This window comes from Penicillium maclennaniae, assembly GCF_028827695.1.
Source record: "Penicillium maclennaniae strain IBT 15551 chromosome Unknown utg000005l:1.0-2652337.0:1.0-2654196.0, whole genome shotgun sequence".
NCBI lineage: Eukaryota > Fungi > Ascomycota > Eurotiomycetes > Eurotiales > Aspergillaceae > Penicillium > Penicillium maclennaniae.
Window position 1 is genome coordinate 2,010,752 of NW_026623217.1, and position 22,546 is coordinate 2,033,297.

The following is a 22,546-nucleotide window of genomic DNA, read 5'->3' on the forward strand; positions in this document are numbered from 1 at the left end:
CTTGGGTGATTTATGATATAACATGGGATATTTACATGGAATCTGGATGGACTTTCATTTGTGAGATGGAAACATTGGGGTTTGGGTAACTAATTAGAACACTTGGGAACGGATTTGGGCCGGTTTACAGACGCATGGACCGATTTATATAGAGCAGATAGATTAACTCCTGACCGTTTTTCATGACAATAATCAACATTTGAGCATTTCAGATTATTTCGAGATTACCATGAGATAATTTAGGGGTTGGACTATGTGGAGAAAAAGAAACGATAGCCCCGACAGAAGCTTGCGGCTTCCATCCCTAATCTAGAACGCCGCCATCTTCCCATCAGCCGTGTGTGGCTTTGAGCTATGACATACTAATTTATTTCTAGCACTCGCGAAAATAAAAGTACCACTTGTCCAGTGCTGACATGTGAAAACCCCAGCTTCTCGACATGTGAATGCCCAGTGGCCTAGACCTAGAGCCAGCCCATGATCTTTAGCCAACACCGTACGACTTACAGAAGGCTCGCAGTGGACCTCGTCAACTACCAGCCCACGCACCACACTTCATAAACTTCCAGACGCTTACAATGGCACCAGTTCCAGTCACCATATTACCGGAAGATAAAAGAAAAGAGTCATCGTAGAAATAATACATTGCCTCGTAAGTTTTGAGATATAATAATAAAAAGCCTCTCCCATCTAGTATATCAATCCATCCCAAAAACAAAGGGTATCACGGCGGTTATATGAAACCAAACACCAGAGAAAAAAAAAAGGCTGAAAGAAACACCAATCCGTCCCAAAACCCGATAGTAAAACCCATCCCATAATAATGACAAAAGAAAAGAAAACAAAGAAAAATAAAATAGACCCCAACGGTCTCACTTTTTTTGGTTTTTTCTTTCAAACTACCAGCGCTGTGGCAGCGACCGGACGACCAGAGTGACAACCACGCTCATGGCGCTTCATGTTGCTGCGCACGGAAAAGGCCTTTCCGCAGCCTGCGTGGGTGCAGCGGAAGGGCTTCTCGCCTGTGTGGCTGTGCGAGTGGATGCGCAGCGAGGATGGACGCGAGAAAGCCTTGTGGCAGGTGCGGCAGATATAGCGGTCGTGGTTTTGTTGGTAGGGGGTTGTGGTGGAAGGGGGGAAGTAGTGGTGATGTTGCCAGGCCGGAGTCACTGGGGAGATGAGGGATGGTGATTGGGCGGGTTGGTGGATGGTGGAGGGGGCGAAGGTGGTGGTTGTTGGAGGCCGGTAGTACATGGTGGTGGTGGGGGGGGTGCCTCCACTGGGGAGGTGTGAGATGTATAGGAGGATACGCTAGGCGCGGGGGAAGCATAGGGGCCCATTTGGGGGTTGGAGTTGATGGAGGAGATGGAGGACCGGTGGTCCTTGGATGAGGGCGATGCATGGCCGGAGCCGGAGCCTGGACGCAGTGGAGGAGTTGGCGGCAGGCGAACATCATATTGGACTGAGTGTTCGCGCTGGGGACTCAGGCGTTGACGTTCTAGAAGAAAGTTGTTAGGTATGTGTATCGTATCGTGATCTTAGTAGTTGTACTTACTGGCTGCGTGGTCATCGGCACCCTCGAGTAGCGTGGAGATTGAGGGTAGCGAGCACTTGGGCTCTTCAATGGGAGGCGACAGAGGCGCAGAGCGCTTGCCATAGGTCTCAGTGTATGACTTGGGGGCGGAGCCCTGCAGGAGACTGGCCAGATCCATGATATCGATATTGTATGGGTTTGGAAGAAGAAGAGCCCCAGGATACGGGGACACACGAGGGTTTATAGTCTCGCGTGGATGATCAGCGCGGGCGATGCCGATGGGGTCAGGACTGGGTAAAGTAAATTACGCCAGGAGCCAGGATCGAAGTTCGCCTATGCGCGCAGGCAAAAGTTGAGACAGTCCGTTCCAAAGCTTAATTTAATTAACGAAAAAATTAATTGGAAAAAAAATGATATAATCTAGCCAGAAAAAGAAAAAAGAAAAAGAAAAGAAATCATACCCCCCCCCAACCAAAAAAAAAAAATAAAAATAAAATAAAAATAAAAATAAAAAAATGCAAAAGACCGGAGATTAACAAAATTAATCCAGTGGGGAAAGCAAAGTCAAAAAAAGCATGACGATTTGCCCACGCGAACAGGGGTCATGGCGACTGCATAGGGCCAATGGTCGACTGCAGATCGCACGCTAGACCCGAAGAAGGAGGCCGGAAAGTCCCCGTCCCCATCCAGGTCACCCACCTGGAACCAAGGGACAAAATCCAGCTCGGCTACAACTCGAGGGCTCGCTAGTGCAGATCCTGCTTACCTGTCACATACTAGCCCCATAAACGGCTGATCGCACCGAACTGGATCTGGGTGTCGATCAAGTTGGGCTTGTTCGCATGAGGGAGCAGTATGGCTGCCATCACTGAGATCATACTTGGCACGACACGAGATGCAAAGAAAATGTTCTCATCCGAGTGTCCTGCATCGAGGGGAAACGAACAGGGGGGGAAGGGGGGGAAAAGAGAAGAGGCATGTCTCTCTTTCCCCGGGACGACAAAGGACCCCCGGATCTCCCGAGTGTCGCGTGGCAGGGGCCGATCAAAAGGGAAGGTCATAACTGCCACCCGCCGCTAAGCCCAAAGCGGACTCATGTCCGTTGGGGCCGGGAATCGTGCATAACGTGTAAAGTGTATGACGGGGGTGGCGGCTCTAAGCGCTTGGGCTCCTTTCGCTTACACGAACCTTGTCTCTGGAACCTTTTGGTCACGGCGTTGAGGGGGGAGGAAAAATGAAAACAAGAGGACACCATATCTAACCAGAAACAAGACAAACTCAGTCATAGATTTAAGCTACGAGGCCCGACGATCACTACTAATCGAGAAGGTGCCAAACTGATCGCAGGGTCTCCTGAAGATCAACCACCATCCTCTTTGGGACATGGATACGATAAATGATCGGCGTTCTGGAACGTAACAGGCAGCGGGCCGTGCACGAATTCTGCACAGTGCAATGATTGGGGATTGGCCGTTTCACAGCATGGAGCCCCATCCCGGCCTCGTGGAAGCGAGACTCCACTTGTGTTTGGCCCTGGTCTGGGATCGCCTGCTCCGTGCGTGGCCGTTGGGAGGGAGGTTGGGGATTGGAAGAAAAGAGGAGAGAGAGAGGCTGGTCATATTCTATTCCCCTTCCCCCGCCGTTCTCCGGAGGTTACAATCGTTATGATATCTCGAGAAGTGAGTGGCAGGAGTCCAAAAAGGATCCATGTCTATGCGAGTGTGCCCGTAACATGTACAAATGCACACGATTCTGGATCCTTCTGATCCCGACGATCCTCCTAATCCAAGTTTCTAGAATGCATAGTCCCGACTATCCAGATTGATATTATTAATATTTTTTGTCCTCGGCACTTCATTCGGGATCGACACTCTGCCCCTGGGAGCCGACAGTTAAATTCCACGCGGCGTCATTGGCAGGACTTGCGGCTCGGGCGATGACTGAGTGATGTGGACCGATTCGGTCACTCGTGGAAAGTTGAACTGCAATCAATTATGGGGAATCTCATTTCCCCCAACCTGGTCTGGGAAATTTGTCGACGAGACATTCCTCATTTGGGAATTTTTTTTTTTTTAAGGGAAAAAGTCTGGCCCGAGTTGTAACCCGTACCAACATCTGAGATGGTCCTCCCGACTGCCAGGACCTCGGATTCCCCACGTCGATACGAGCCTAGACTTCTCACATACGCCGTGGCCGCTTTGAGCCATTTGCCCGGAAACGGTGATCGATCGGGGATCATCCGGGGCGCCCCATGAGCCACGCGATACCCCCTTTTTTGGTGCTCTGAGTGGAGGCATGATACATCTCATTCCTTTTCCACGCGATCAGAGTCGACGAACACATGGCACTTGCATGATGCAGCCGCGTACGGCTGACCAGGGCGTCGCCAGGATCTGCATCTGCATTTGCAATTCGGGGGATGAGACCAGTTGGGAAGGTGAGAAACGGAAAAGGGGACGGAAATAAGGGAGAGAGGAGGGGGGGGGGGTTTCTCGGGAATGCGGTAAAAAAAAAAAAAAAAAGAAGGATCGCTAGCCCCGAATCCTGGCCCTGATCGGTGTCGATGATCAACAAGGCACATCAAAGCATGAGAAGACGTAAGAAAGCTAGAAACCTAGAAACCTAGAAACCTAGAATCGCAGGAAGTCACAGTCTCACGTGCATAAGCAACATCGGGAAACATAAAAATAAATCGAGAGAGCCCTGACGTGTCTACTGACGCGAAAGCGGACCTGTCACTCTGCGTCTAACCTCCTTCCTGTTCGGGCGAGATCGCCCCCAGTGGATCGCAGGATCGTCCCAGACAACTGCTGGCCATAGCTCCATTCGGGCAGTGTCTCCGGTATTATTGCCATTAGAACTATGTCCATCGGCGCATAAGCATGATGGCCCCGGGTCGCATTCTGTAGTCAGGTAGGTACTCCGTGATCAGTGCTCGCCATCTATGAGCCATGAGCCGTCACTCGGAGGTAACTCGGCACCGTCTCCATTCAGGTTTCACGTTTTCCAAGACATAGTCCAACTCATAGTCTCCGATAGCCTCATGTCCGGGTTTTTGACTTTCAGTAGACTCAAAAGTCAACTTCCCCCTTCCCCGAAAAAAAAATAAAATAAAAAGTTGAATCAAGATGAAAGTTGAAAAATGAAACATGAAAAAAAAAGGAAAAAAGAAAAAATTCCAAAGGCGACCCGAGGACGGAGCTGAGTACGATGGGGGGGATCCGATCCAAGATCCAAGTAACGAACAAAGAAGAAAGCATAACCCGAAAGGTTCCAAAGTCACAAAAACCCAAATTCCAGCCAAATCCCGCCTACCGAATGCACCACTTGCGCCCTCCAAAAGCCCCCCCCCCCCCCCCTGACACACTGGTCGATCGACGGATGATCACACATTGCATGGGAACTGCCTCAGACCTCCTTGGTCTGTGTTAGTGGTGAAACACGACCTGTTCGTCACAGCCGGGTCGATCGCATGCGGGATCTTAGCGACGTGCAACTATTCCCTTCTAGGTATAAACCCCGTGGGATCGGCCGTGGGTCCCGACTCGGACTTAACTGTACTGCATTGGGAGGTGCGCTAAGATCTGTTTGTGGATCTTCATCCCTTGTTTCGTGAGCTCATACAATATTTTTGCCTTGATGCTACCCGTCTGTGAGGGCCGTGGGATCCTGCCGAGGTTCGTGATATCCTAGCTACCTACCTAGCTAGGTAGCCTGGCCAGGTAGTATCTATACCTTGATGCTTTGAGCTATCGGTCCCTAAGGTTTTTTTTTTGTTCTTGTGCAGACTGTGGGTGCCAGAGTTTAACGTTCTTTTCTCATTTCCTCAAGGGTCTTGCCTAATGGAGAAACTTGCTTGTTCTTCCCCGTGGTCCCAGCAGGCGCTTGGTCAGCATTGAGTGATCTTATGGACTTGCTGATATAGCAGAAATCTGATAATATAGTCGCTAATGGCCCGATATATGACCAGGGTCTGACTGGACCTGATTCAGTCTGTAGATCCTCGAGATTCGGTATCCAGAGGCTCAGCATGGAAGCAAGTACCGTATGCGGACGGAGAGATTACGCTATCCTACTCGGCCCCCAAACAGTGAATCCACGGCTCGTCCACTTGCCGATAGCCCACCAACATGCGCGTTCATGTTTCAGACCCTGCTTTGGGATACGAGTTACGCTAATGGTAGATCCTGGATGATCGACTTCCCTAGGCTTGGACTTGGCCCTCGCGACAGCCCAAAGCCATGAAATGTTTGAAGCTTACCAGCATAAACCTTTACCCCCTCCCCCCCCCTCTCTCTTCCCCAAAGCGACGAGAATTATTGCCTCATGGAGGGTGGCGAAGTGTATTTCTCCTCGTAGATCATCCCACCGTTGCATCTCTGAATCATCCTGGCGGATGTATGTGCTCCTCCATTGGCCGTGATGTACCCTGTATGTACTCCATACTGCACTGCACCTGAAGGCGAGATGCTTTACCCCTCGAGTCAATGCTCTGCAGTTCCAGCCCGACCAGCAATATCCAGCGTGGACCACTGATCCGAGCTTTGGGTCTAGTCATGGCCATCAGGTCGGTGCGTCCTCTCCCCCCTCCCCCTAGGATTTATGCGACACGTCGTGCGACGCTGGGATCGAAACTTCCTCGCCGCTGCCGTGCCACCGTACCCGGGGTTATATCTCCGAGAGCCTCCGCCACGTTTGATGGGACCGTTGGAAGAGGCGTCAGGATGGTAGGCTTAGGCTTAGCCTTGGGCTTGGGGCGTGGGCTTGCCAACCACCCTGAGGGTCTGTGCCGGTGGCCTCGAAGCGCCCTCTACGTATCACAGGGTCCAAGACGTGATGCATCGTATACATTTGATTGCTTCGCTTCCAGCCTCTCCGGAAGACAATCAAGCCCCTCGGGTAGTTTGTAGCGTCTCTTTGTTTTGCGTAGCTACAGGGAGGCTGGACAAGATCCCAACCGTTGAAACAGGGAAAGCGGCGCCACTGATCCCCCGTGCGCGCATCGGGTCTATTCCTATCCAGGCAGCTAACTATTGTCGTTTCTGGTGAGGGGACAATATTACTGCGTCATATTTGGAGAAAGGGAGGGGGGAATGAGGGGCGGTGAACGGTGGACGGTGGACGGCGTCAACCATGTACAGTACTGTAGCACCGCCGAGTTGACTCGGAGTCTCAGTCTTTCGAACCGTCAGAGCGTAGCCCCGCCAAACATGCGAAGTCTTGGACCAAGCATATAGGATGCAACGTGTACAGTAAGGACAAACCGGTTCCCGGTAAGATGTACGAGCTTCAGGTGGATGGGGAGATGTCACTCGATAGATCTGACTGGCTAGGATCGCCATGAGGATTCTTGGCGGATCGTAAAATATCGAGCCAATGATAGCCCAGCCCTCGCGGTGATGCGCAGTGATGTGCGGTGTCGATCAGGCCAGTCATGCTGTACATCTTGCCGGAGCGCTGTTCAAGCGCTACCAGAGCAGGCAGCAGACCAGGGTGCCGGACAACACATCTCTCACAGGCCGGCAATGCAGGCCACACCAGAGACGGGTGGTGTCCGAGAGGAGGGCAAAACTAGCAGGGGTCAACCCAGGGCACCAAAAGATAATCGCCCCCACCCCAGAACATTTAGAGTTGGCGGTAGCGAGGGCCCAACGTCGCCCAACGATTGGCATCCAAAACCTCCGAGATGGAGCTTGTGATCTGCGGCGGAAACGCCCGGTCGTCGATCTGCATGACATTGCACCCTCTTTGTCCACGAGGATCTACCTATGAACCGGCAGTCAGTAAGGAGAAACGGAGTACTGATCTTATCCGCTTTAGTCGTCTGATCCGAAGCATGGATGTGAATCTTTTTGGATTACTTACGTCGGAGCCCTCCGGCGGAGTTGGGTGTGTGCGGCTTTTTTTTGACTGCGACATTTTCCTAATGATTGCTATATCGCTGCTCCGCCTAACGCGACTGTCATTCTGTTAGTATGCTGCAGCCTTGTTACATATCATGCCTGGGCTCGACCTAACCTCCTCTTCTAATCTCCGATCCCCTAAATACCGGGTGGTGTGTTGTGGGGTCGGAGTCGAGGGGTTGGTCAGAGCACGGACACGGGGAGGCCGACCGTGCATGGAGCCAGAAAGGAAGAAGCAATAGGCCCGGCAGCTCTGAGTGGAGTCGAGGCATCGAACGATTCCCTGTTGGGCAGGTCCAAATCAAGCCAATTAGTGGGTTCTTGGGGTCTTGGTACGTGCAATGGCGCAACATGATATCAGAAAATAGGGCTATCGAATTTGTTCCCAGGGTCCAGGATCCAGATCCTAGAGTCCAGAGTTGGAGTCCAGATCTAACATCGATTCCTCCCCAGAATTGAAAGAAAATGGAAATCCGTCGGCTATGTTGGTATTGAGTGTGGGGTGATCGTATTAAGCGTAGACTCCCACGGTATTGCTGCTCCCCATCGCTCGCCCTTTGCCCTTGCCTCTGCCCTTGCTATTATCTCCATTCTTTGCTCTGATATCCCTCATCTTGCGGATGGCTAGTCTGAAGTCCAGCTTCGCGTAGTCCTCCGGCATATGTTCGCCACTGTAGATACAGAGCACTTTCATGCCAGGCTTGTAGACCAGTCCACTCAGCAGCTTCGGCGTGATGAGGAAGTACTGCCCACCACCGCCGCCGCCGATGGGGTTGCCATTGTCATCTGTATCCTCCTCTTCGCTCGAAGCGCAGGCAATGTCTACCAGGCGACCGTGAACCATTCTTTCGTTACGTGGGTCCATACCCTGGTTGATCTCGTCGACGACGCGGAAGGGCGACGCTGAGAGCGACTGCAGTGCCATCAGGTAGAAGATGGTACTGACCGCACGTTCGCCACCGGACTGGCGATGTGAATCCAGTAGTGACATACTCTCGTGTTCTCGGAACTTGACGTAAATTTGAATCGACCACTTCTCGAAGTCGCTTCCGCCAGGCTCACCATTGGGCCCAGGCTCGTCTTCTACCTTGTCTAGGCTCACCTGCCCAGCACATCCTATGCGTTTGAAAGAGTCTGAAAAGGCATCACTGATCTTGGCGATGAGAGCGTCCAATTTGGGCTCCCAGAGAGATCGAACCTCATCGATACTGGTTTGATAGTCCGCCAGCTTCGTTTGGAAATCGGCCAGCTTGTCTTGGAGCTTCTTGATTTGTTTTCTCTCGCTCTTCAAATTCCTTGATTAGGTGAGGGCTGCCCCCCTTGGGTCAATTCCAAGCGCGCCTTTTCGGAGTCGATGTCGGCGCGGAGTTTGTCCATATCGTACTCTGGCTCGCTGAGCATATTGTGTACCTCTTCAGCATCGGGGTCTCCCTGGTGATCCTCGATCACTTTCTTAGCCAGAGCCCCAAGCGCTCGTCCTTTTGTCCTGTTTGCTTTGACGGCCTCTATTGCTTTCGCCACCTCTGCTGTCTTTTTCTCGAGCATCACAGCGAATGCATGGTGCTTTTTTCTCAGGGTTTGTAGGTCAGAGGAGGCTTCCAAATGTTGAACTTCCACCTTCAGAAGCTCTTCGTAGGCCTGGCGAAGCTGCTCAACGGCACCCTAAAGAGCATGAGTAAGGTTTCAAGCGTCAGATAGTCAGATAGTCAGCGCTATCGGGGAACTTACAGCATATTCAATGGTGGCTTCTGCCTTTTTGATAGAAACCTCAATTTGTTCCTCCCGAATTTGAGAAACACGTTCCTGACTTCCAAAAAGAGCTCCTGAATGCCCTTAAGCTTAGCCTGTTGCTGAGCTGCGGAGTGTTAGCGATGGGATCGTCATAAATGATAACATGCACAGCCACGTACCAATTCTCTCGGGAATAGCCCGCCATTGCGTATGCGCATGTTGTTTCTCTTGTTTCTCTTTATCAATCTCCTCCTGCGGACAACGTTAACCAAAGAGCAAGATCGATGAGGGGAGTAAATTACCATTTCGTCCTCCAAGCGCCGAAGCGCACTCAGTAAATCCCTGGTTTTCTCCTTCTCCGCATTTGCCTCCTCCTGTAGCTCACTGAATTCTCGGTTATATGTCTGAATGGCTTCGCGGTGCTGTTGCTTGACATAGGCATCTACGGGCTGTGACGTCCAGGCCTGCGCGGTCTTGACTTGACGGACTCGGGTTGACTTTGCCTTGTATTCGCGTCGTCGAGTGACCTGATAGCTGTGCTCCCCTGACACCCAAGAACCGATTGGTGAGTCTTCCGCGTTCTCCAGTGAATTATACGCTTCTTCAGAGATATCTCGTAGGCTGACAGGTGTTTGATGTAACCGATTCTCGGAGCAGAGTGAAGCAATGACTGGCTCCGGGCCAGTGATAAAATCTTTAGCCCATCCATCAAAGCCAAGCCGCCGAAGCTCTTCGTTCGATACAGGTGCTTTCATAGAGCTTAGTGGCGCGGAGGAGGTTTTGAGCGTGATATCGTGAAGTCCCATTTCCCTGATGAAGATTCTCTGCATGGTGCGGAAATCATTTCTGTTCTGAGCAGTAAAGGCCGTGAAATCCGTTTTCTGTAACAGTGACTCGACAGCATTGGCATATTTGGGATCAGTGACGGAGCAGGTGATGAGAGGTGGGCCAAAAACTTCATTCTCAAACTTGTCTTGGTTGTCGACCATCCACTGATAGGCTTTGTAAGAGTCTGCAGACAGCTTCTGCAACTTCGCTTCCTGTCGGCCAGATTGAGAATCTAAGCTTTCCAGTCGTCGTTCTTCTTCGTTGATCAGTTCTTTGAGTTCATGGCCTCTGGCGAGCAGAGGGGCCCGTCTGTCCTTGATCTCTTTGCCCTTCATTTCGAGTTCGCGTTTCTCGAGTCGTTTCACTCTCTGTCAAATCCTCAGTAAACTGGCCTTCGTCGAGGATGGCTGGAGCCCGTCAACTTACCAACTGTTCGTTGTAATATTCCGGATCAAATTCCACCGCCTCCTCTTCCTGTTGGCGCTGCAATCGGTTGATGGTTTGCTGGGCAACAGTCGCTTCAGTCCTGTGTTTCGTACCGGTTTTTCTTTCAGCCTCAATCTGACCTTCAAGGTCCTTGATTTCTGACTGTAACTCGTCGATCTTGCGTCCACTGGCCACTGCTGCATTGTGAAGTTGTTCAACCTGATGTTTGCGACGATCCCTCACTTCCTTGATCCGCTCACTGTAGCTTTGCTTAGCCGTGACAGATTGCATTGCCGGTTCGAGGTCTCGTTTGAGCTGTGCGTGTTCCTCTTGAAGCTGGAGCTTTTTGGCCTTGAGGATTTCGTGGGCCTTCAATTGATCTCGATATTCGACGAATGGGCGGTAAATCTCCAAAAGTTCGAGTTTGCGTTTGACCTCAGCTCTCTGACGCATTCGCTCTACATCTGCTCGTTGCATTTCCTGACGGTTTTCAAGATTCTTCAACACCTCCTGGTCTGCTCCATTGTCAATCTGAAGTTTCTTCTGCTCAGCTCGCAGCGACTTTAGCGCCTCATGCCAATCCACAACCTCTTTTTTGGCTGCTGCGCGTTGGGTGGAATGAAGCAGTTCAACAGGTGTGAGAGCAGCAAACTCTGCCACTTTGTCCTGGGGGAGAAACTGGCAGAGATTGTCGACTTGAATTGCAAAGTCTCCTGCGAGCTTTCTGACGCTTTTTTGGTTACTAGATTCACCATCCAGGAAGAAGCTGCTCTTGTTGCCATCGCGTTTGATGATTCGGCGTATGATTCGGTTTTGGCTGAATAATGGGGGGCCTGCAAGTTCGATTTCGATCATCGCCTCACTGGCGCCATGCTTGACAAATTCACCAAGGTCTTTCGCGCGTCCGAGATGCTGACGAGAAGTTAAGTGTTAGGAAGTCCTAAGATTACATGATAGTAAGTCGAGGATAGTTCACATACCACAGGCCCCCATCCAAGTCCTAAACAGATAGCGCAAACAAGTGTACTTTTCCCAGTTCCGTTCGGCCCAATGACCATGTTCAATTTCGGGCCAGGAAAGAACTCAGCAGACGTGTAGGTCACAAAGTTCGACATTTTGATCCGCACGATCGCACCGGCCTTGTAGCCACTGGGCCCGACCCCAGATTGTAATGTCCTTCGCTGTGTACCAACTTGAGTGCCCTCGTCTTGACTGTCGTTGCTGTCATTTCCAGTTTCATCACTTCTCTCCTCATCTTCAACCCCGCTGAGACGAGGGCGCTTGTTGCTTGGGTCCGGGAAAGAGCGGGCGCTCGACTCGGAGTCGTCAGTATCGTCTTCATTCTCACGGGACCGACGGCTAGGAACCGCAGGAGACGACATCTTTTTTTCCTAGGCCGTTGGCCATTCGAAGCGTAAAGTACCTGACGGGAAAACGCGAGGGGGACGCGTCTAAGTGACGATCAATATGCTCCACGTGCGGTAGGCGGTGAAGAGCTCGGAGGTTTCTTGTTGCCGGCGTCTCAGACAGTGATGCAATGAGGACAGATGCCTTCACCTCAGAACTTTCGTCGGCTGGTCTTAACAGCTGCCGTGACCTCGATTACGATTGCAGGGTCTTTATATGGAGCCGGACTGAAGACAAAAGAGGAGATTGCTGAGGTGAGCTGCACCGAGCTTCCGTTGAGCTCCGACCGGTCTACACAGCTTTTTCTTCACAGAATGACCACATGCTAAGCTGCCTTTTTTCACAGACTCAGAAGAAACGTCAGGAGGCAACCTTCGATGAACAAATGACTGCTCTGCAGGGAATGCGATCGAACTTGACAGCCCGGAGAGGAATGATTGAGACACAGATTCGGGACCTGGAGGCGAAAATGGAAGAGAAGAAACGGCGAAGTGCAGAAGGGAGTGACAAGAGAGGCCGCAAGGCGGACGGTGAACGCATTCTTGGCCTCGCCTACGAGGCGGAGCACTCAACGATTGTCAATAAACAAGGTCTCGACACCACCGACCTTGGTTGTTTAAACTGAATCTGCACTCCCAGAACCTCGCCTTCAGTCCCATACGTACGAATATGAGCACCAACAGGTATTACTCGCCTGCAAGACAAGATATGACATTACCCGCCATTTGTCGGGGACCGCTGTCAGCACCTCGAAGCCCGTGACATAGGCCAGGGTCCAAAGTTCATTTACCCGCTACAAGAAAACGGCGAACCACAAGTATGTACAACAACACCTCTCCAGTCAATTTCTGGAAGACTACTTTGCAAGAGACCGGCCACGCGGTCTCTGATATATATAGAAATCATGAAAGTGTGCGAATAATCGGGATCTATGGTCGCCTGTACAATTATATCGGATAATATATGGCAATTCAAACTTATTTAGTATTGCTAAGACCCTGTCCTTTATCACATTATTGCCACCAAGCTGTATCGAAAGGTTTTTCTCCAGCCCCTGGCCATGTTCATGGCCTTGGGAAGTGTGTCTTTCTTGGCACCCTGCTCCTCCATCCTTCGAAACACACCACCTTCATGACCCATGAGCTCCTGAGGAATAAACCAAATTCCAATACACGACCTTCTCCCAGATCCGATATCTCCTCAAAGTCGGCCATCGTGCTTAGTCGGAGGGCGATCTCAAATAATATTTGTTTTGCCGATATCTAGCTTCGGCTGAATCGTCTTTTGCACCAGGACTGAATAATGACCTACTGCTTGCATGGTTTGCAGACCTCCGGCGCCGAGGTACCTCCCTACATAGCGGCTTTGGGATTGGATTCGAACGACTACATCAGAACCTTGCGGGTGAGAAATTAACGAGGGACATGATACTTCCTCCTAAACGAAGTGGTGTATGCGAATGCTGATTTGTATCGGTCAGTAAGCCATTCCGGCAAGAATTGGAGACTTTTGAGTGGTTGCGCAAAGCTTCTCTCCTGATAGTGTCGGCTCTTTAACAAGTTGAATTTCCGGGTGGCAAGAATCTTGAGCTCTTTTTCACTGTGCTTTGGTCCGTAAGCTCTCCACGGTCAGATTTCGAGCGCTGAGATTTGGGAATGGCGTCCATCCCTGGTCTTATCCAATTACTCACAAAGTATTCATGATATATCGCCGGTGCAAAGTCAAGTCAATGAATGTTCATTTGACAGTCTATTTATCTCAAGTTTCCAAAACTTCCAGGGGCTAAAACTGGTGTATGGATGTATATATACATGGTCAATGTGTATGCAATTGCGTCCCTGTTGACAAACCCTTGCTTGTAAACAGCCTCGTTATGTCGTTAAAAGCCAGAACACGCTGGCTTTCTTTGGAAGTCTACTTTAGGCGTCCAGGTTCAGTTTCTCGAGCAGAGCTTCCAACTTCCCCATCAAAATCTCATAATTCATGGCGTCTTCCGAGAATTCATCTTCAACAACAGCACCATCAAGGGTCCGGATTTCGCGACCAGGGGCTGTGACGCCGCTTGGCTTAGAGACAGCCAGGGTCTCGACACCGTCCGTGATCTTCGCCACATCTTCAGACTGAGCCTCTTCCCCATTCGGTAGAGGCACCTGCTCATCCATCAACCCGTCTATACCAGCATCATCGAATCTCAACCTGAACCGTTCATTAAGATAGAATCGAATATCGTCCAGCAATTCAATAGAATCGGTCTCCTGTCGAGCCTGAATACGATTCGCCGACTCTTGTATGAGCTCTGCAAACTCAGGCAAATCGATGTGAGCTTCGAGTCGGTATGCGAGGAATCGTGCTGCAAATTCTTCCAGTCGCTGGACTCGTGTCAACCAGGCAGCACGCATAATCGCGTATATATCGATGTCATCCTCGTCTTGGCCGCGGGTCTTCGCCGCGTCGGCTTGAGACACTCCACTGCCGAGAGTACTGATCACAACTGCTGCTTTAGTCTTCAATTTCTCGATGAAGAGCATGTCTGCCGCGAAAAGGACGTCGACAGCGACCTCCAAGGAGAAATCGGCCCGTTCGGTGTACAAGAATGTCAGGATTATCTCTAATACATCGGGTGAGCAGTCCACATCGATAATGTGCAAATTATCTGTCATATGCGCTTCGCGGAAAGAGGACATGAACATGGCCTGGAAGAATTCTGAGCGCAGGAGCATCGCCCGGTGAACAGGGAACAGGGTGGATTTCTGGACCTCGCCGGCCTCCTCGGCCTCTTCCGGAAGTTCATCAGATCGAAGCAATACATCGGCAAAGATGGAGTTGTTGTGATCCCATTTAACTTTGTCAACTTTCGACGTCTCGATGACCACCTTATGTTTGAGAACATTCTCACGGAACCAATACTCCAGCTGATCTCGCCCTCTCGCTAGCTCCGTAGTTCTCCGTTGCCTTGCACGTCTTCTGTCTCCGCTATCCATGATGCTGTCCATGAGACTAGAAATCTCCAAGTACTTAGCAATCTTATCGATTCCTGCGAACACCTCAGACTCGGTAAAACCTGTTCCAGGCCCCGCGCGCAATTCCCGAGGGGGTTCACCCAGGTATAGATATTTGATCGCAGCGCTGAATGCCTCCGGGGCAATAGTATTGGGAAGTTTCCATACTGCGGTTTCGGGTGCATCCAACAGCTTTCCACGGAAGTATGGAGAGCGGGCGGCTAAGACGAACTTGTGTAGGGAGAGAGACTCGTCGCCAGCGGTCACCTCAATATCAGCCGTTACGGGACAGTCGCGAGTGAGGAGGGAGGACAGATGGGCCGCGAGAGGCTGGAGGGGGTCCGTAGATTTGGAATAGTCATATTCGAGCAGAAGGTTTCGTATACGGTCATTCAAGGCATTGTATAGACATCTAGATGGTTAGTCCGGTTATCAGCTCCCATTAGTTCAGAGGATACTCGACGTCAAATACCTTTCACCCTGGAATGTATCCCGCTCACAAAGCGCACCTGACTCCAGCAATAGCCGTGCAACCTCATAGTGTCCGCAGAGACTCGCCTGTGCAAGAAATGGTCCTGTTACTGCGTGCTCCGAGAAAACCGCTTTCCCTCAGTTTGTTTTCAAAACTCACCAGAATCAGAGGCGTATAATCGTACGGGTCACGAGCGTTGACATTGACTCCCTCGGTGATTTTTGTCTGACAGACAACCAGATCGCCCTTACGGCATGCACTGCAGAGTTCACGGAATGGCTCACTAAGATCCAGCGGATTGTCATCCTTGATATAGCCTTCCTTGATCAGCCTCTTCTCGTTGACTAAGCTGATCTCCAGCTGATCCTTGCGTAAGACAGTCCGCTCCGCCATTTTGAGGCCCGTTGTATATAGCTTGCCACGAAGTGGGAGAGTTGGAGGCGGGACCAGTAGAGGCTTATCGATAACTGGTCACGTGCTTCAGGGCCACACAGCGTCGGGACGAATCACATGATTGCCCTGCTCTACGGTCCCTCAGTGTGTCAATTGAACACTTGGATATATAGAGAGACAAAGAGTCACGTAGCCTATCCTTCAATTTGATGTCATCCTTGGTCCCATGAAAGTCTACTCGTTGGTTGGACCCAGCGACCGCCTGCCCCACCGGGTCAAGCGTCATTGTCTGCGGTTGCTCAGCAACGGCGATCACCCAAACACTGCAGGGTCTCCCGAACCTCTAAACCCCATAGTGTCTGCACTTTTCCTCTACCACTTCAATTCTCTAATTTTACTAACCAGACAGGGGGCTCGATTGTCACATCTTCCATGCTTATTTCTCTATCCTCTTCTATCCTCCTCCGACTCCTGTGACCCCCGTTGCACGCGCACATCTCTAGCTATGGCGATTGCTTTGGCTGAGGCGGATAAGTATGAGATCTTGGAGAAGATTGGTACGCCCTACTGTGGTCCTTGTTCTACCTCGTACACTAACACTCATCCCCTCCTACAGGTTGTGGCTCCTTTGGGATCATTCGCAAGGTCAAGCGGAAATCAGACGGCTTTGTGAGTGCTCCCAGGTCGTCGCAAGCATGACGTGGCTAATTTAGAGGCAGATACTATGCCGCAAGGAAATCAATTACATCAAGATGTCCCAAAAGGAGCGCGAACAACTCACCGCCGAATTCAACATCCTAAGCTCGCTCCGTCACCCCAACATCGTTGCGTACTACCATCGTGAACACCTCAAAGTCAGCCAGGATCTTTATCTTTACATGGAATACTGCGGTGGTGGAGACCTTGGAATGGTCATCAAGAACCTCAAGAAGGCCAACAAGTATGCCGAGGAGGAATTCGTCTGGCGCATCCTGTCCCAGCTAGTTACCGCACTGTACCGCTGTCACTATGGCTCCGACGCTGTTGAGGTCGGGTCAAATATCTTGGGTCCGGCACCCAAGTCGACCGGACTGAAGGGAAAGCAGGGATCAGTGACTATTCTGCACCGTGACTTGAAGCCCGAGAACATCTTCTTGGGTAGCGATAATTCCGTCAAGCTTGGTGACTTTGGTCTGTCTAAGCAGATGCAGTCCCACGATTTCGCATCAACCTATGTTGGCACCCCGTTCTACATGTCCCCCGAGATCTGCGCCGCCGAAAAGTACACCTTACGCTCGGATATTTGGGCTGTCGGTTGTATCATGTATGAGCTGTGCCAGAAAGAGCCTCCCTTCAACGCGCGAACCCACATCCAGCTCGTTCAGAAGATTCGCGAAGGCAAATTCGCACCTCTTCCCGACTACTACTCACCAGAGCTGAAGAATGTCATCGGAAGCTGCCTGCGCGTTAACCCTGATCACCGACCGGATACTGCCGCTCTGATCAATCTCCCTATTATTCGTCTGATGCGCAAGGAGAAGGAGGTAGTGGATCTTGGCAAGACCTTGCGCCGACGCGAAGAGGTTGCCGTCCAGAAAGTCCGTGAGATGGAGCAGAATTTGGCCAAGTTGGAAAAGGAGAAGCAGCAAATCAAGGCTGAGATCGAAAGCAGTGTTCGTCGGGAATGGGAAGTTAAGGCGCGATTGGAGATCGACCGCCAAGTTCAAAGCGAGCTCGACCGACTGCGCAAGCGCTTCGAGGCTGAGGTTCAGGAGCGCGTGACTATTGAGTTGCAAAAGCACAAGAGAAACAGCAATCCTACACCCCGGGAAGATGTTTTCCGGACCAGTCTTCAGCACTCGTGTTCTGATTCTTCGGGCCGAACCAGCCAGAGCTCCAGATCCTCTGGCGCGGTGACTGACGATAGCGATGCGCCTTCAAGCACAGACCTCGCTCAGCTCTCACTGGAATCGCCGACTTCGAATGAGAAGAAGCAACGCCAGAAGCGAGAGACTCGTACTCCATTTTGCCGCTCGAAGACCACTGTTGTGGACTCGCCTCAGGATGTGCAAATGGCTGAGCCATCCCCCATGTCCATTGCTTCACTCTCACTCTCCCCTCGCCGTACTTCCGGTACGAGTGGTGCGCGGAATATCTTCGCTGAGGCTGAACGCCAGAAGGCCAAATGGGAACCTACGCTGGCTTACTCCGACGACGAGGACGATACTCCTGACCTCCCATCTCCCACGCGTCCCAAGGTGAAGCCCGATCCATTCAAGGCTCCCAGGCGACCTCTTCTCCGACAGAACACAGCAGCCATGATGCAAAAATTAAGCAATCAGCCTCCTCTGTTCCCATCCAGTGGATCTCGCCTACCGCAAATATCCGGCGGACCCTCCGCCTCCCAATCCGAGGCTCAAAATACTGGGAGCGAAGGCCGCGCCAGATCCCCTCATCGTCGTCTTTCCAAAATTCCGTCCTCATCTAATCTGGCAGCTGACGCCGGATCCTCCACCCGCAGCAAGAGCGGCTCCAAGCAATCCCCTACCAAGGCCGGCGGCGGCGATGAGATGTTCAAGGCAGTCATGCAGCGCAACATGGGTGGACGCACTCTCGTGGAACTTGCACAAGCACGCGCCGGCGGCCGTCCTGTCGATGACTTCAAGCGCTGCGCCAGTGATTCTCGCACTGCCCAATCGCTGAAGTGCTCTGATCGCGAACCCCCAGCTATCTGGGATCCGGAGCGCGATGAAATGCCTAGTCCTTTCCTCGCTCGTGGCAAGAAGATCATCCGCAATTTGCGGTAGTCCACCTCATTTTGAAGCCTTTTCTTTCTACTTTTTTCTCGCATCCATGTGGAGCTTTTGTGGTATTCGGTCACGGCGTTTGATTATGGCGTTTTGGAAGACCGTGAATGCTCTTTTTCCTTCATCCCGTTTCTTTCTTGTCAGTCGTTTGGATATTCTCTTCTTGCGCATACCTCCCTACGTCACGGAGTTAGGCTTCGTTGTATTTTGGGATTGCTTGCCGCCAGCAAAAGGTGTTCGTGTTTGGTGGTGCTTTCTCCATGGCCTTTTGGGCCAGACGAAACTGACTCTCTTTTTTACTTTTCCTTTGTGACGATGACATGCCCGGGTTTTCCTTTGATGGGGATGGAGTTTTCGTGTAAATTTACTTTGGTCGCGCTGGTCATATACTGGTCGCTTGAATCTTTGATACCTGAGCCCTTCGGGTTGATATACACTTTTTCTTACGCTTTAACCCGGCAATACATAACGGCTTAGTTTCTAAAGCTTTGGCTGGTAGTGGTTGTGATTTTTATATCGAGGTTGCTGTGCTTTGCGGATATTTATCACTAAGCTCAACACATCCAAAAGGATCCTTGACTAAACACTTGAACTTCAGATCGTTTACTCGTAAACATACCTCGGTGTTTTCACCTACATATTCTTGCGAACTGAAGGTCTGGGGGGTCATCAATGTGATTTGACATGAATATCATTGGAGCATTACATAAGAGGGCATCAAGCTTATGCCTCCTCGTCCTCCACTTCTTCTATCTGTACAGTCTTCATCTCCTGTCTGAACCGTCGCTCCTCTTCTTCCAATGATAATTGTTCATCGCCGGTACCAGAGGGCTGACCTGCCGGGGCTGTAGCATTGTACCCAGCTTTCTCGAGCTTGTCCATCTCCTCCGGCTCTAGCAATCTTCCAGTCCCCCTAATGGAGTCCTGCTTCATGCGCACTGCAGCTGGAATGAATTTGTTGACAGCCTCTTGCCGTAAATTTCGAATTTCAGGCTTGGCTTCGTAAACGGTTTTATGCTCGACTGCCGGTGGCCGTGAAGGTAGCGCATGTGGTCCGCGACGCGCTGACTCCTCGGTATCTCCGGGACCCCGTCTCCGTGGTTGCCGTGGGATAGGTGGTGGTGTATCTCGAGGCATGGGTATACTTCGTACATCCTCATCTGTATCGCTGCTGTCGCTCTCGTGTGGATATCTCCCGTGTTCCTCATCTCTCCTCCGCTTGCCGAGCACTGCATCTCCGTCTCTTCTAGGGCCATGGCCACTTGGAAATTTCGGTGCTTTCTCGCCCAGAGCTTCGCGTGCTTTTAACACGGCCCGTAGGTCTTTCTCAAGTGCTTCCAGGATCTCCTTGTCGCGTGGTCGTAATTTTTCTCCTGCCTCTTCCATAGCTTTGAAGTCGTTGATTTGTCGCTGAATTCGCTCCGGGTTGCGCCGCGCGAGTTTCTCATTGCGACGTGCTTGTGCCTCGGCTTTCCCCTTCTTCAGACTTTTCTGCTTGTCCTGCTTTCGCTGGGCGGCCGCTGGGTTGATCGAGCGCTCCTTGTCCTTGGCCATCTTGATGCACTAAGATCTGCGTACGATTTCTCATATGTAGTCTTTTACCCCCACGCGTTCGCCAAGCCACGTTTCGGCTGTCAAACTCTGGAATTGGAATTGAGATTGTGCTCGATCGAATGCGAATGGCGTCGTCAGCACCCGGTGATCGGCCTAGGTGCAAGGTCTGGGTCAAACGCGACCTGTCAAAGAGCCTCTCACGTGGTAAGATCCGGAAAGCAGGGCAGGAAGCGGTGCGATATAGCGGTCAATGAGAGAGGAGCTAGAATGTCGGGGATGCAAGCGCCTGCAGCAATGTGACCAAAGCGTCAGCCTTCTCCAATCCTCAACGAAGGTCGAGCCTAGTCGGGCCGTCGGGTTGCAAGCGCCTGCAGGAAGACCTGGGGATCGGAGGAACGGCCTGACGATGCTCACAGGCTGGACGCGAGGCGCTGATCCCGGGGTGCTGGTATTGGCGGGTGCGCGTCTGAGAGTTGTATGCAAGCCTTACCGGAGCGTCTGTGCCAATGAACGAAGTGACCGTCGGTTCAGCCTCACGATTTAGGCAGCGGATGTCTTCGGTGGTGATAGGGTCGAAGGATGAGGCGCGGATCTGAAGGGGAAGACCTTGGGAAGAAAATGGAAGCAGAAGCTAAGGCGGAGCGGGCGGAGAGCTATCCATGGTTCTGGATGGAGCCTGTCACTTAGATTTGTATACTTCAGTACCCGAAAGAGTTTGGGTATCGAGGTAGTGCCGAGATCTTGTTATGCTGTAGTCCTGAGGAGATACCTACGAATTGACATCCTTGTCCTATTTGTTCATAGGTATTGCTTGAGCTACTCCAGCCTTGCACATCTGCTATTTCTGCTCTAGGTACGAACCTAACGCAATAAATTCAAATCGAATGAATCGAATCCATGATATCCCAATCCCTCGTCTATACAAGATTGTGTCGTTATCACCGAGTACCTGGTCAAGCTAACCCAGAACCCCTCCTCATCTTTCCCGTCCGAGGTATCATATAAGCCTGTGCTCCCACCATCAACCTCAGAATCCAGCCTTCCCACTGGCTCTTCTCCTGTTTCCGTGTAACGGCCATTTCACGAGCCGCTTGCCGACCACTTTGGTCTCCCCCATCTTTGATTTTCGCTTTCTCCTCCCTCTCTCTCTCTCTCTCTCTCTCTCTCTCTCTTTCTCCTCCCCTCCTCCACCATGACCAGCGGTCGGTTCGGCCTCCCATTCTTGATCGGCGCCTAGACAGGTCGGAGCATGTCTCTGCCGGGACCAAATGTCCGTCGCCTCCATCCCCGATACCTCGCTTGGCCTCACCTCCTCCGAGATCCAGATCCTCCGACAGCAGCAACAGATTGCCCTCCAGGGCCACGCCGGCAATGGCGTTGCCAGGGGCAGAGGGACGGGCAGAACCAGCAACTCCAGCTCGCGCGCGACAAGCGCTGCGTCCAGCCAAGGGCGCTTATTGTTGGACCCTATGAGCCTTCGCGCGCTGTCGCACCAGTTGGACGGTCTGCAGGCTCAAATCCGTGGCCGCATCGAATATGTACGCTATCTCCCCGCATTGCTTCCTGTCAAGAAACAATCGGATTCCGCTTGACGTTTACATTCTGACCTGCAAATCCAGTTGGAGGATCAAATGCAAGCCTCCATTCAAAACAGTTACGACCGCGCCGGCAACGTGATCCGTAACGCCGACGCGGAGATCGCCCGCACTCGTTCGATACTGGCTTCCATCGACGAGTTGGACCTTGAGTTGGCTAAAATTGCCCATATTCGCGATATCGTCAAGGGCTTTCGTGGTCGTGTCGAGAATCTAGATCATCGTATGGATCAAAGTTCTCGCCGACGACGCTGACACGACTACCTCTCAATGCCCTACCTTCTTACCAACCTTGTCCGAATACACTTGAATACACCATGATTGATATCGGGTCAACCCTACATCGGTGGTCCTCCAAGTCGACCTGAAGTTACTGGGTGTTTCAAACCCATACCCTCCCATCCTAACTTCGGAACCCGAGCTTCTCCCTTTGCACCTCCACAAGAACAAAAACATATATATGATACTTGTCCTCGCGGACGTCCCTTTTCTAATCCCACGAAGCACCGCCTTCACTCTTGGTCTTAACGGAACTAACGACAGTCGATTGAAAGAACTGCATGCCTCGCGGCACTCTGGATTTCCGGATGGAATTGCAGTATATTGATGGCGCAGGGGCTGGTTCTATTTGCACTTTCGTTTTTTCGGCCAGGGCCGTCGCAAATTTCACGACCTCCACGACGACGGAATTTTATGTTTTTTTCTCAAGCGCCTAAATATGACCTCCTTTCAGTTGAAGTGTCTAAGTTGGTTTTACTGTGATTTCGATTCCCCTCTTTGCAAGTTTCTGTGAATTTACATGGGTTTAGGTTGTCTGATTTTCTTGGCCATTGCGCAGCTCAATATGATGATTGATCCTTCCAGCTTTGCCGGTCGATAGTAAACTGGATTCTGCATATGTAGAGTACATAGAGGATT

At 51.4% G+C, this 22,546-nt stretch overlaps 7 protein-coding genes across 7 annotated transcripts; 3 read left to right on the forward strand and 4 right to left on the reverse strand.

Annotated features, from left to right (window-relative positions):
- Window positions 1-894: 894 nt before the first annotated feature.
- N7477_005993 (C2H2-type zinc finger protein) lies at window positions 895-2,412 on the reverse strand (the record flags this gene model as incomplete). The annotated part of the gene is made up of 4 exons (XM_056967656.1): window positions 895-1,169; window positions 1,253-1,498; window positions 1,556-1,824; window positions 2,312-2,412. The coding sequence occupies 4 exons, from the start codon at window positions 2,410-2,412 to the stop codon at window positions 895-897; spliced, it is 891 nt and encodes a 296-aa protein (XP_056822410.1).
- Window positions 2,413-7,948: 5,536 nt separating this feature from the next.
- Window positions 7,949-11,804, reverse strand: N7477_005994 (DNA repair ATPase SMC5; the record flags this gene model as incomplete). Its single annotated transcript, XM_056967657.1, has 7 exons — window positions 7,949-8,732; window positions 8,822-9,099; window positions 9,166-9,260; window positions 9,348-9,420; window positions 9,471-10,364; window positions 10,423-11,334; window positions 11,403-11,804. 7 exons carry the CDS (start codon window positions 11,802-11,804, stop codon window positions 7,949-7,951), a joined length of 3,438 nt encoding a protein of 1,145 aa, XP_056822411.1.
- Window positions 11,805-11,969: 165 nt separating this feature from the next.
- Window positions 11,970-12,454, forward strand: N7477_005995 (uncharacterized protein; the record flags this gene model as incomplete). The annotated part of the gene is made up of 2 exons (XM_056967658.1): window positions 11,970-12,083; window positions 12,176-12,454. 2 exons carry the CDS (start codon window positions 11,970-11,972, stop codon window positions 12,452-12,454), a joined length of 393 nt encoding a protein of 130 aa, XP_056822412.1.
- A 1,294-nt stretch (window positions 12,455-13,748) lies between these two features.
- On the reverse strand, window positions 13,749-15,693 carry N7477_005996 (ankyrin repeat and BTB/POZ domain protein; the record flags this gene model as incomplete). The annotated part of the gene is made up of 3 exons (XM_056967659.1): window positions 13,749-15,240; window positions 15,301-15,386; window positions 15,460-15,693. 3 exons carry the CDS (start codon window positions 15,691-15,693, stop codon window positions 13,749-13,751), a joined length of 1,812 nt encoding a protein of 603 aa, XP_056822413.1.
- Window positions 15,694-16,198: 505 nt separating this feature from the next.
- Window positions 16,199-18,479, forward strand: nimA (serine/threonine protein kinase nimA; the record flags this gene model as incomplete). Its single annotated transcript, XM_056967660.1, has 3 exons — window positions 16,199-16,250; window positions 16,310-16,362; window positions 16,413-18,479. The coding sequence occupies 3 exons, from the start codon at window positions 16,199-16,201 to the stop codon at window positions 18,477-18,479; spliced, it is 2,172 nt and encodes a 723-aa protein (XP_056822414.1).
- Window positions 18,480-19,202: 723 nt separating this feature from the next.
- Window positions 19,203-20,033, reverse strand: N7477_005998 (WW domain binding protein 11; the record flags this gene model as incomplete). Its single annotated transcript, XM_056967661.1, has 1 exon — window positions 19,203-20,033. One exon carries the CDS (start codon window positions 20,031-20,033, stop codon window positions 19,203-19,205), a length of 831 nt encoding a protein of 276 aa, XP_056822415.1.
- Window positions 20,034-21,301: 1,268 nt separating this feature from the next.
- N7477_005999 (uncharacterized protein) lies at window positions 21,302-21,883 on the forward strand (the record flags this gene model as incomplete). The annotated part of the gene is made up of 2 exons (XM_056967662.1): window positions 21,302-21,571; window positions 21,653-21,883. 2 exons carry the CDS (start codon window positions 21,302-21,304, stop codon window positions 21,881-21,883), a joined length of 501 nt encoding a protein of 166 aa, XP_056822416.1.
- Between the last annotated feature and the right edge of the window lie 663 nt (window positions 21,884-22,546).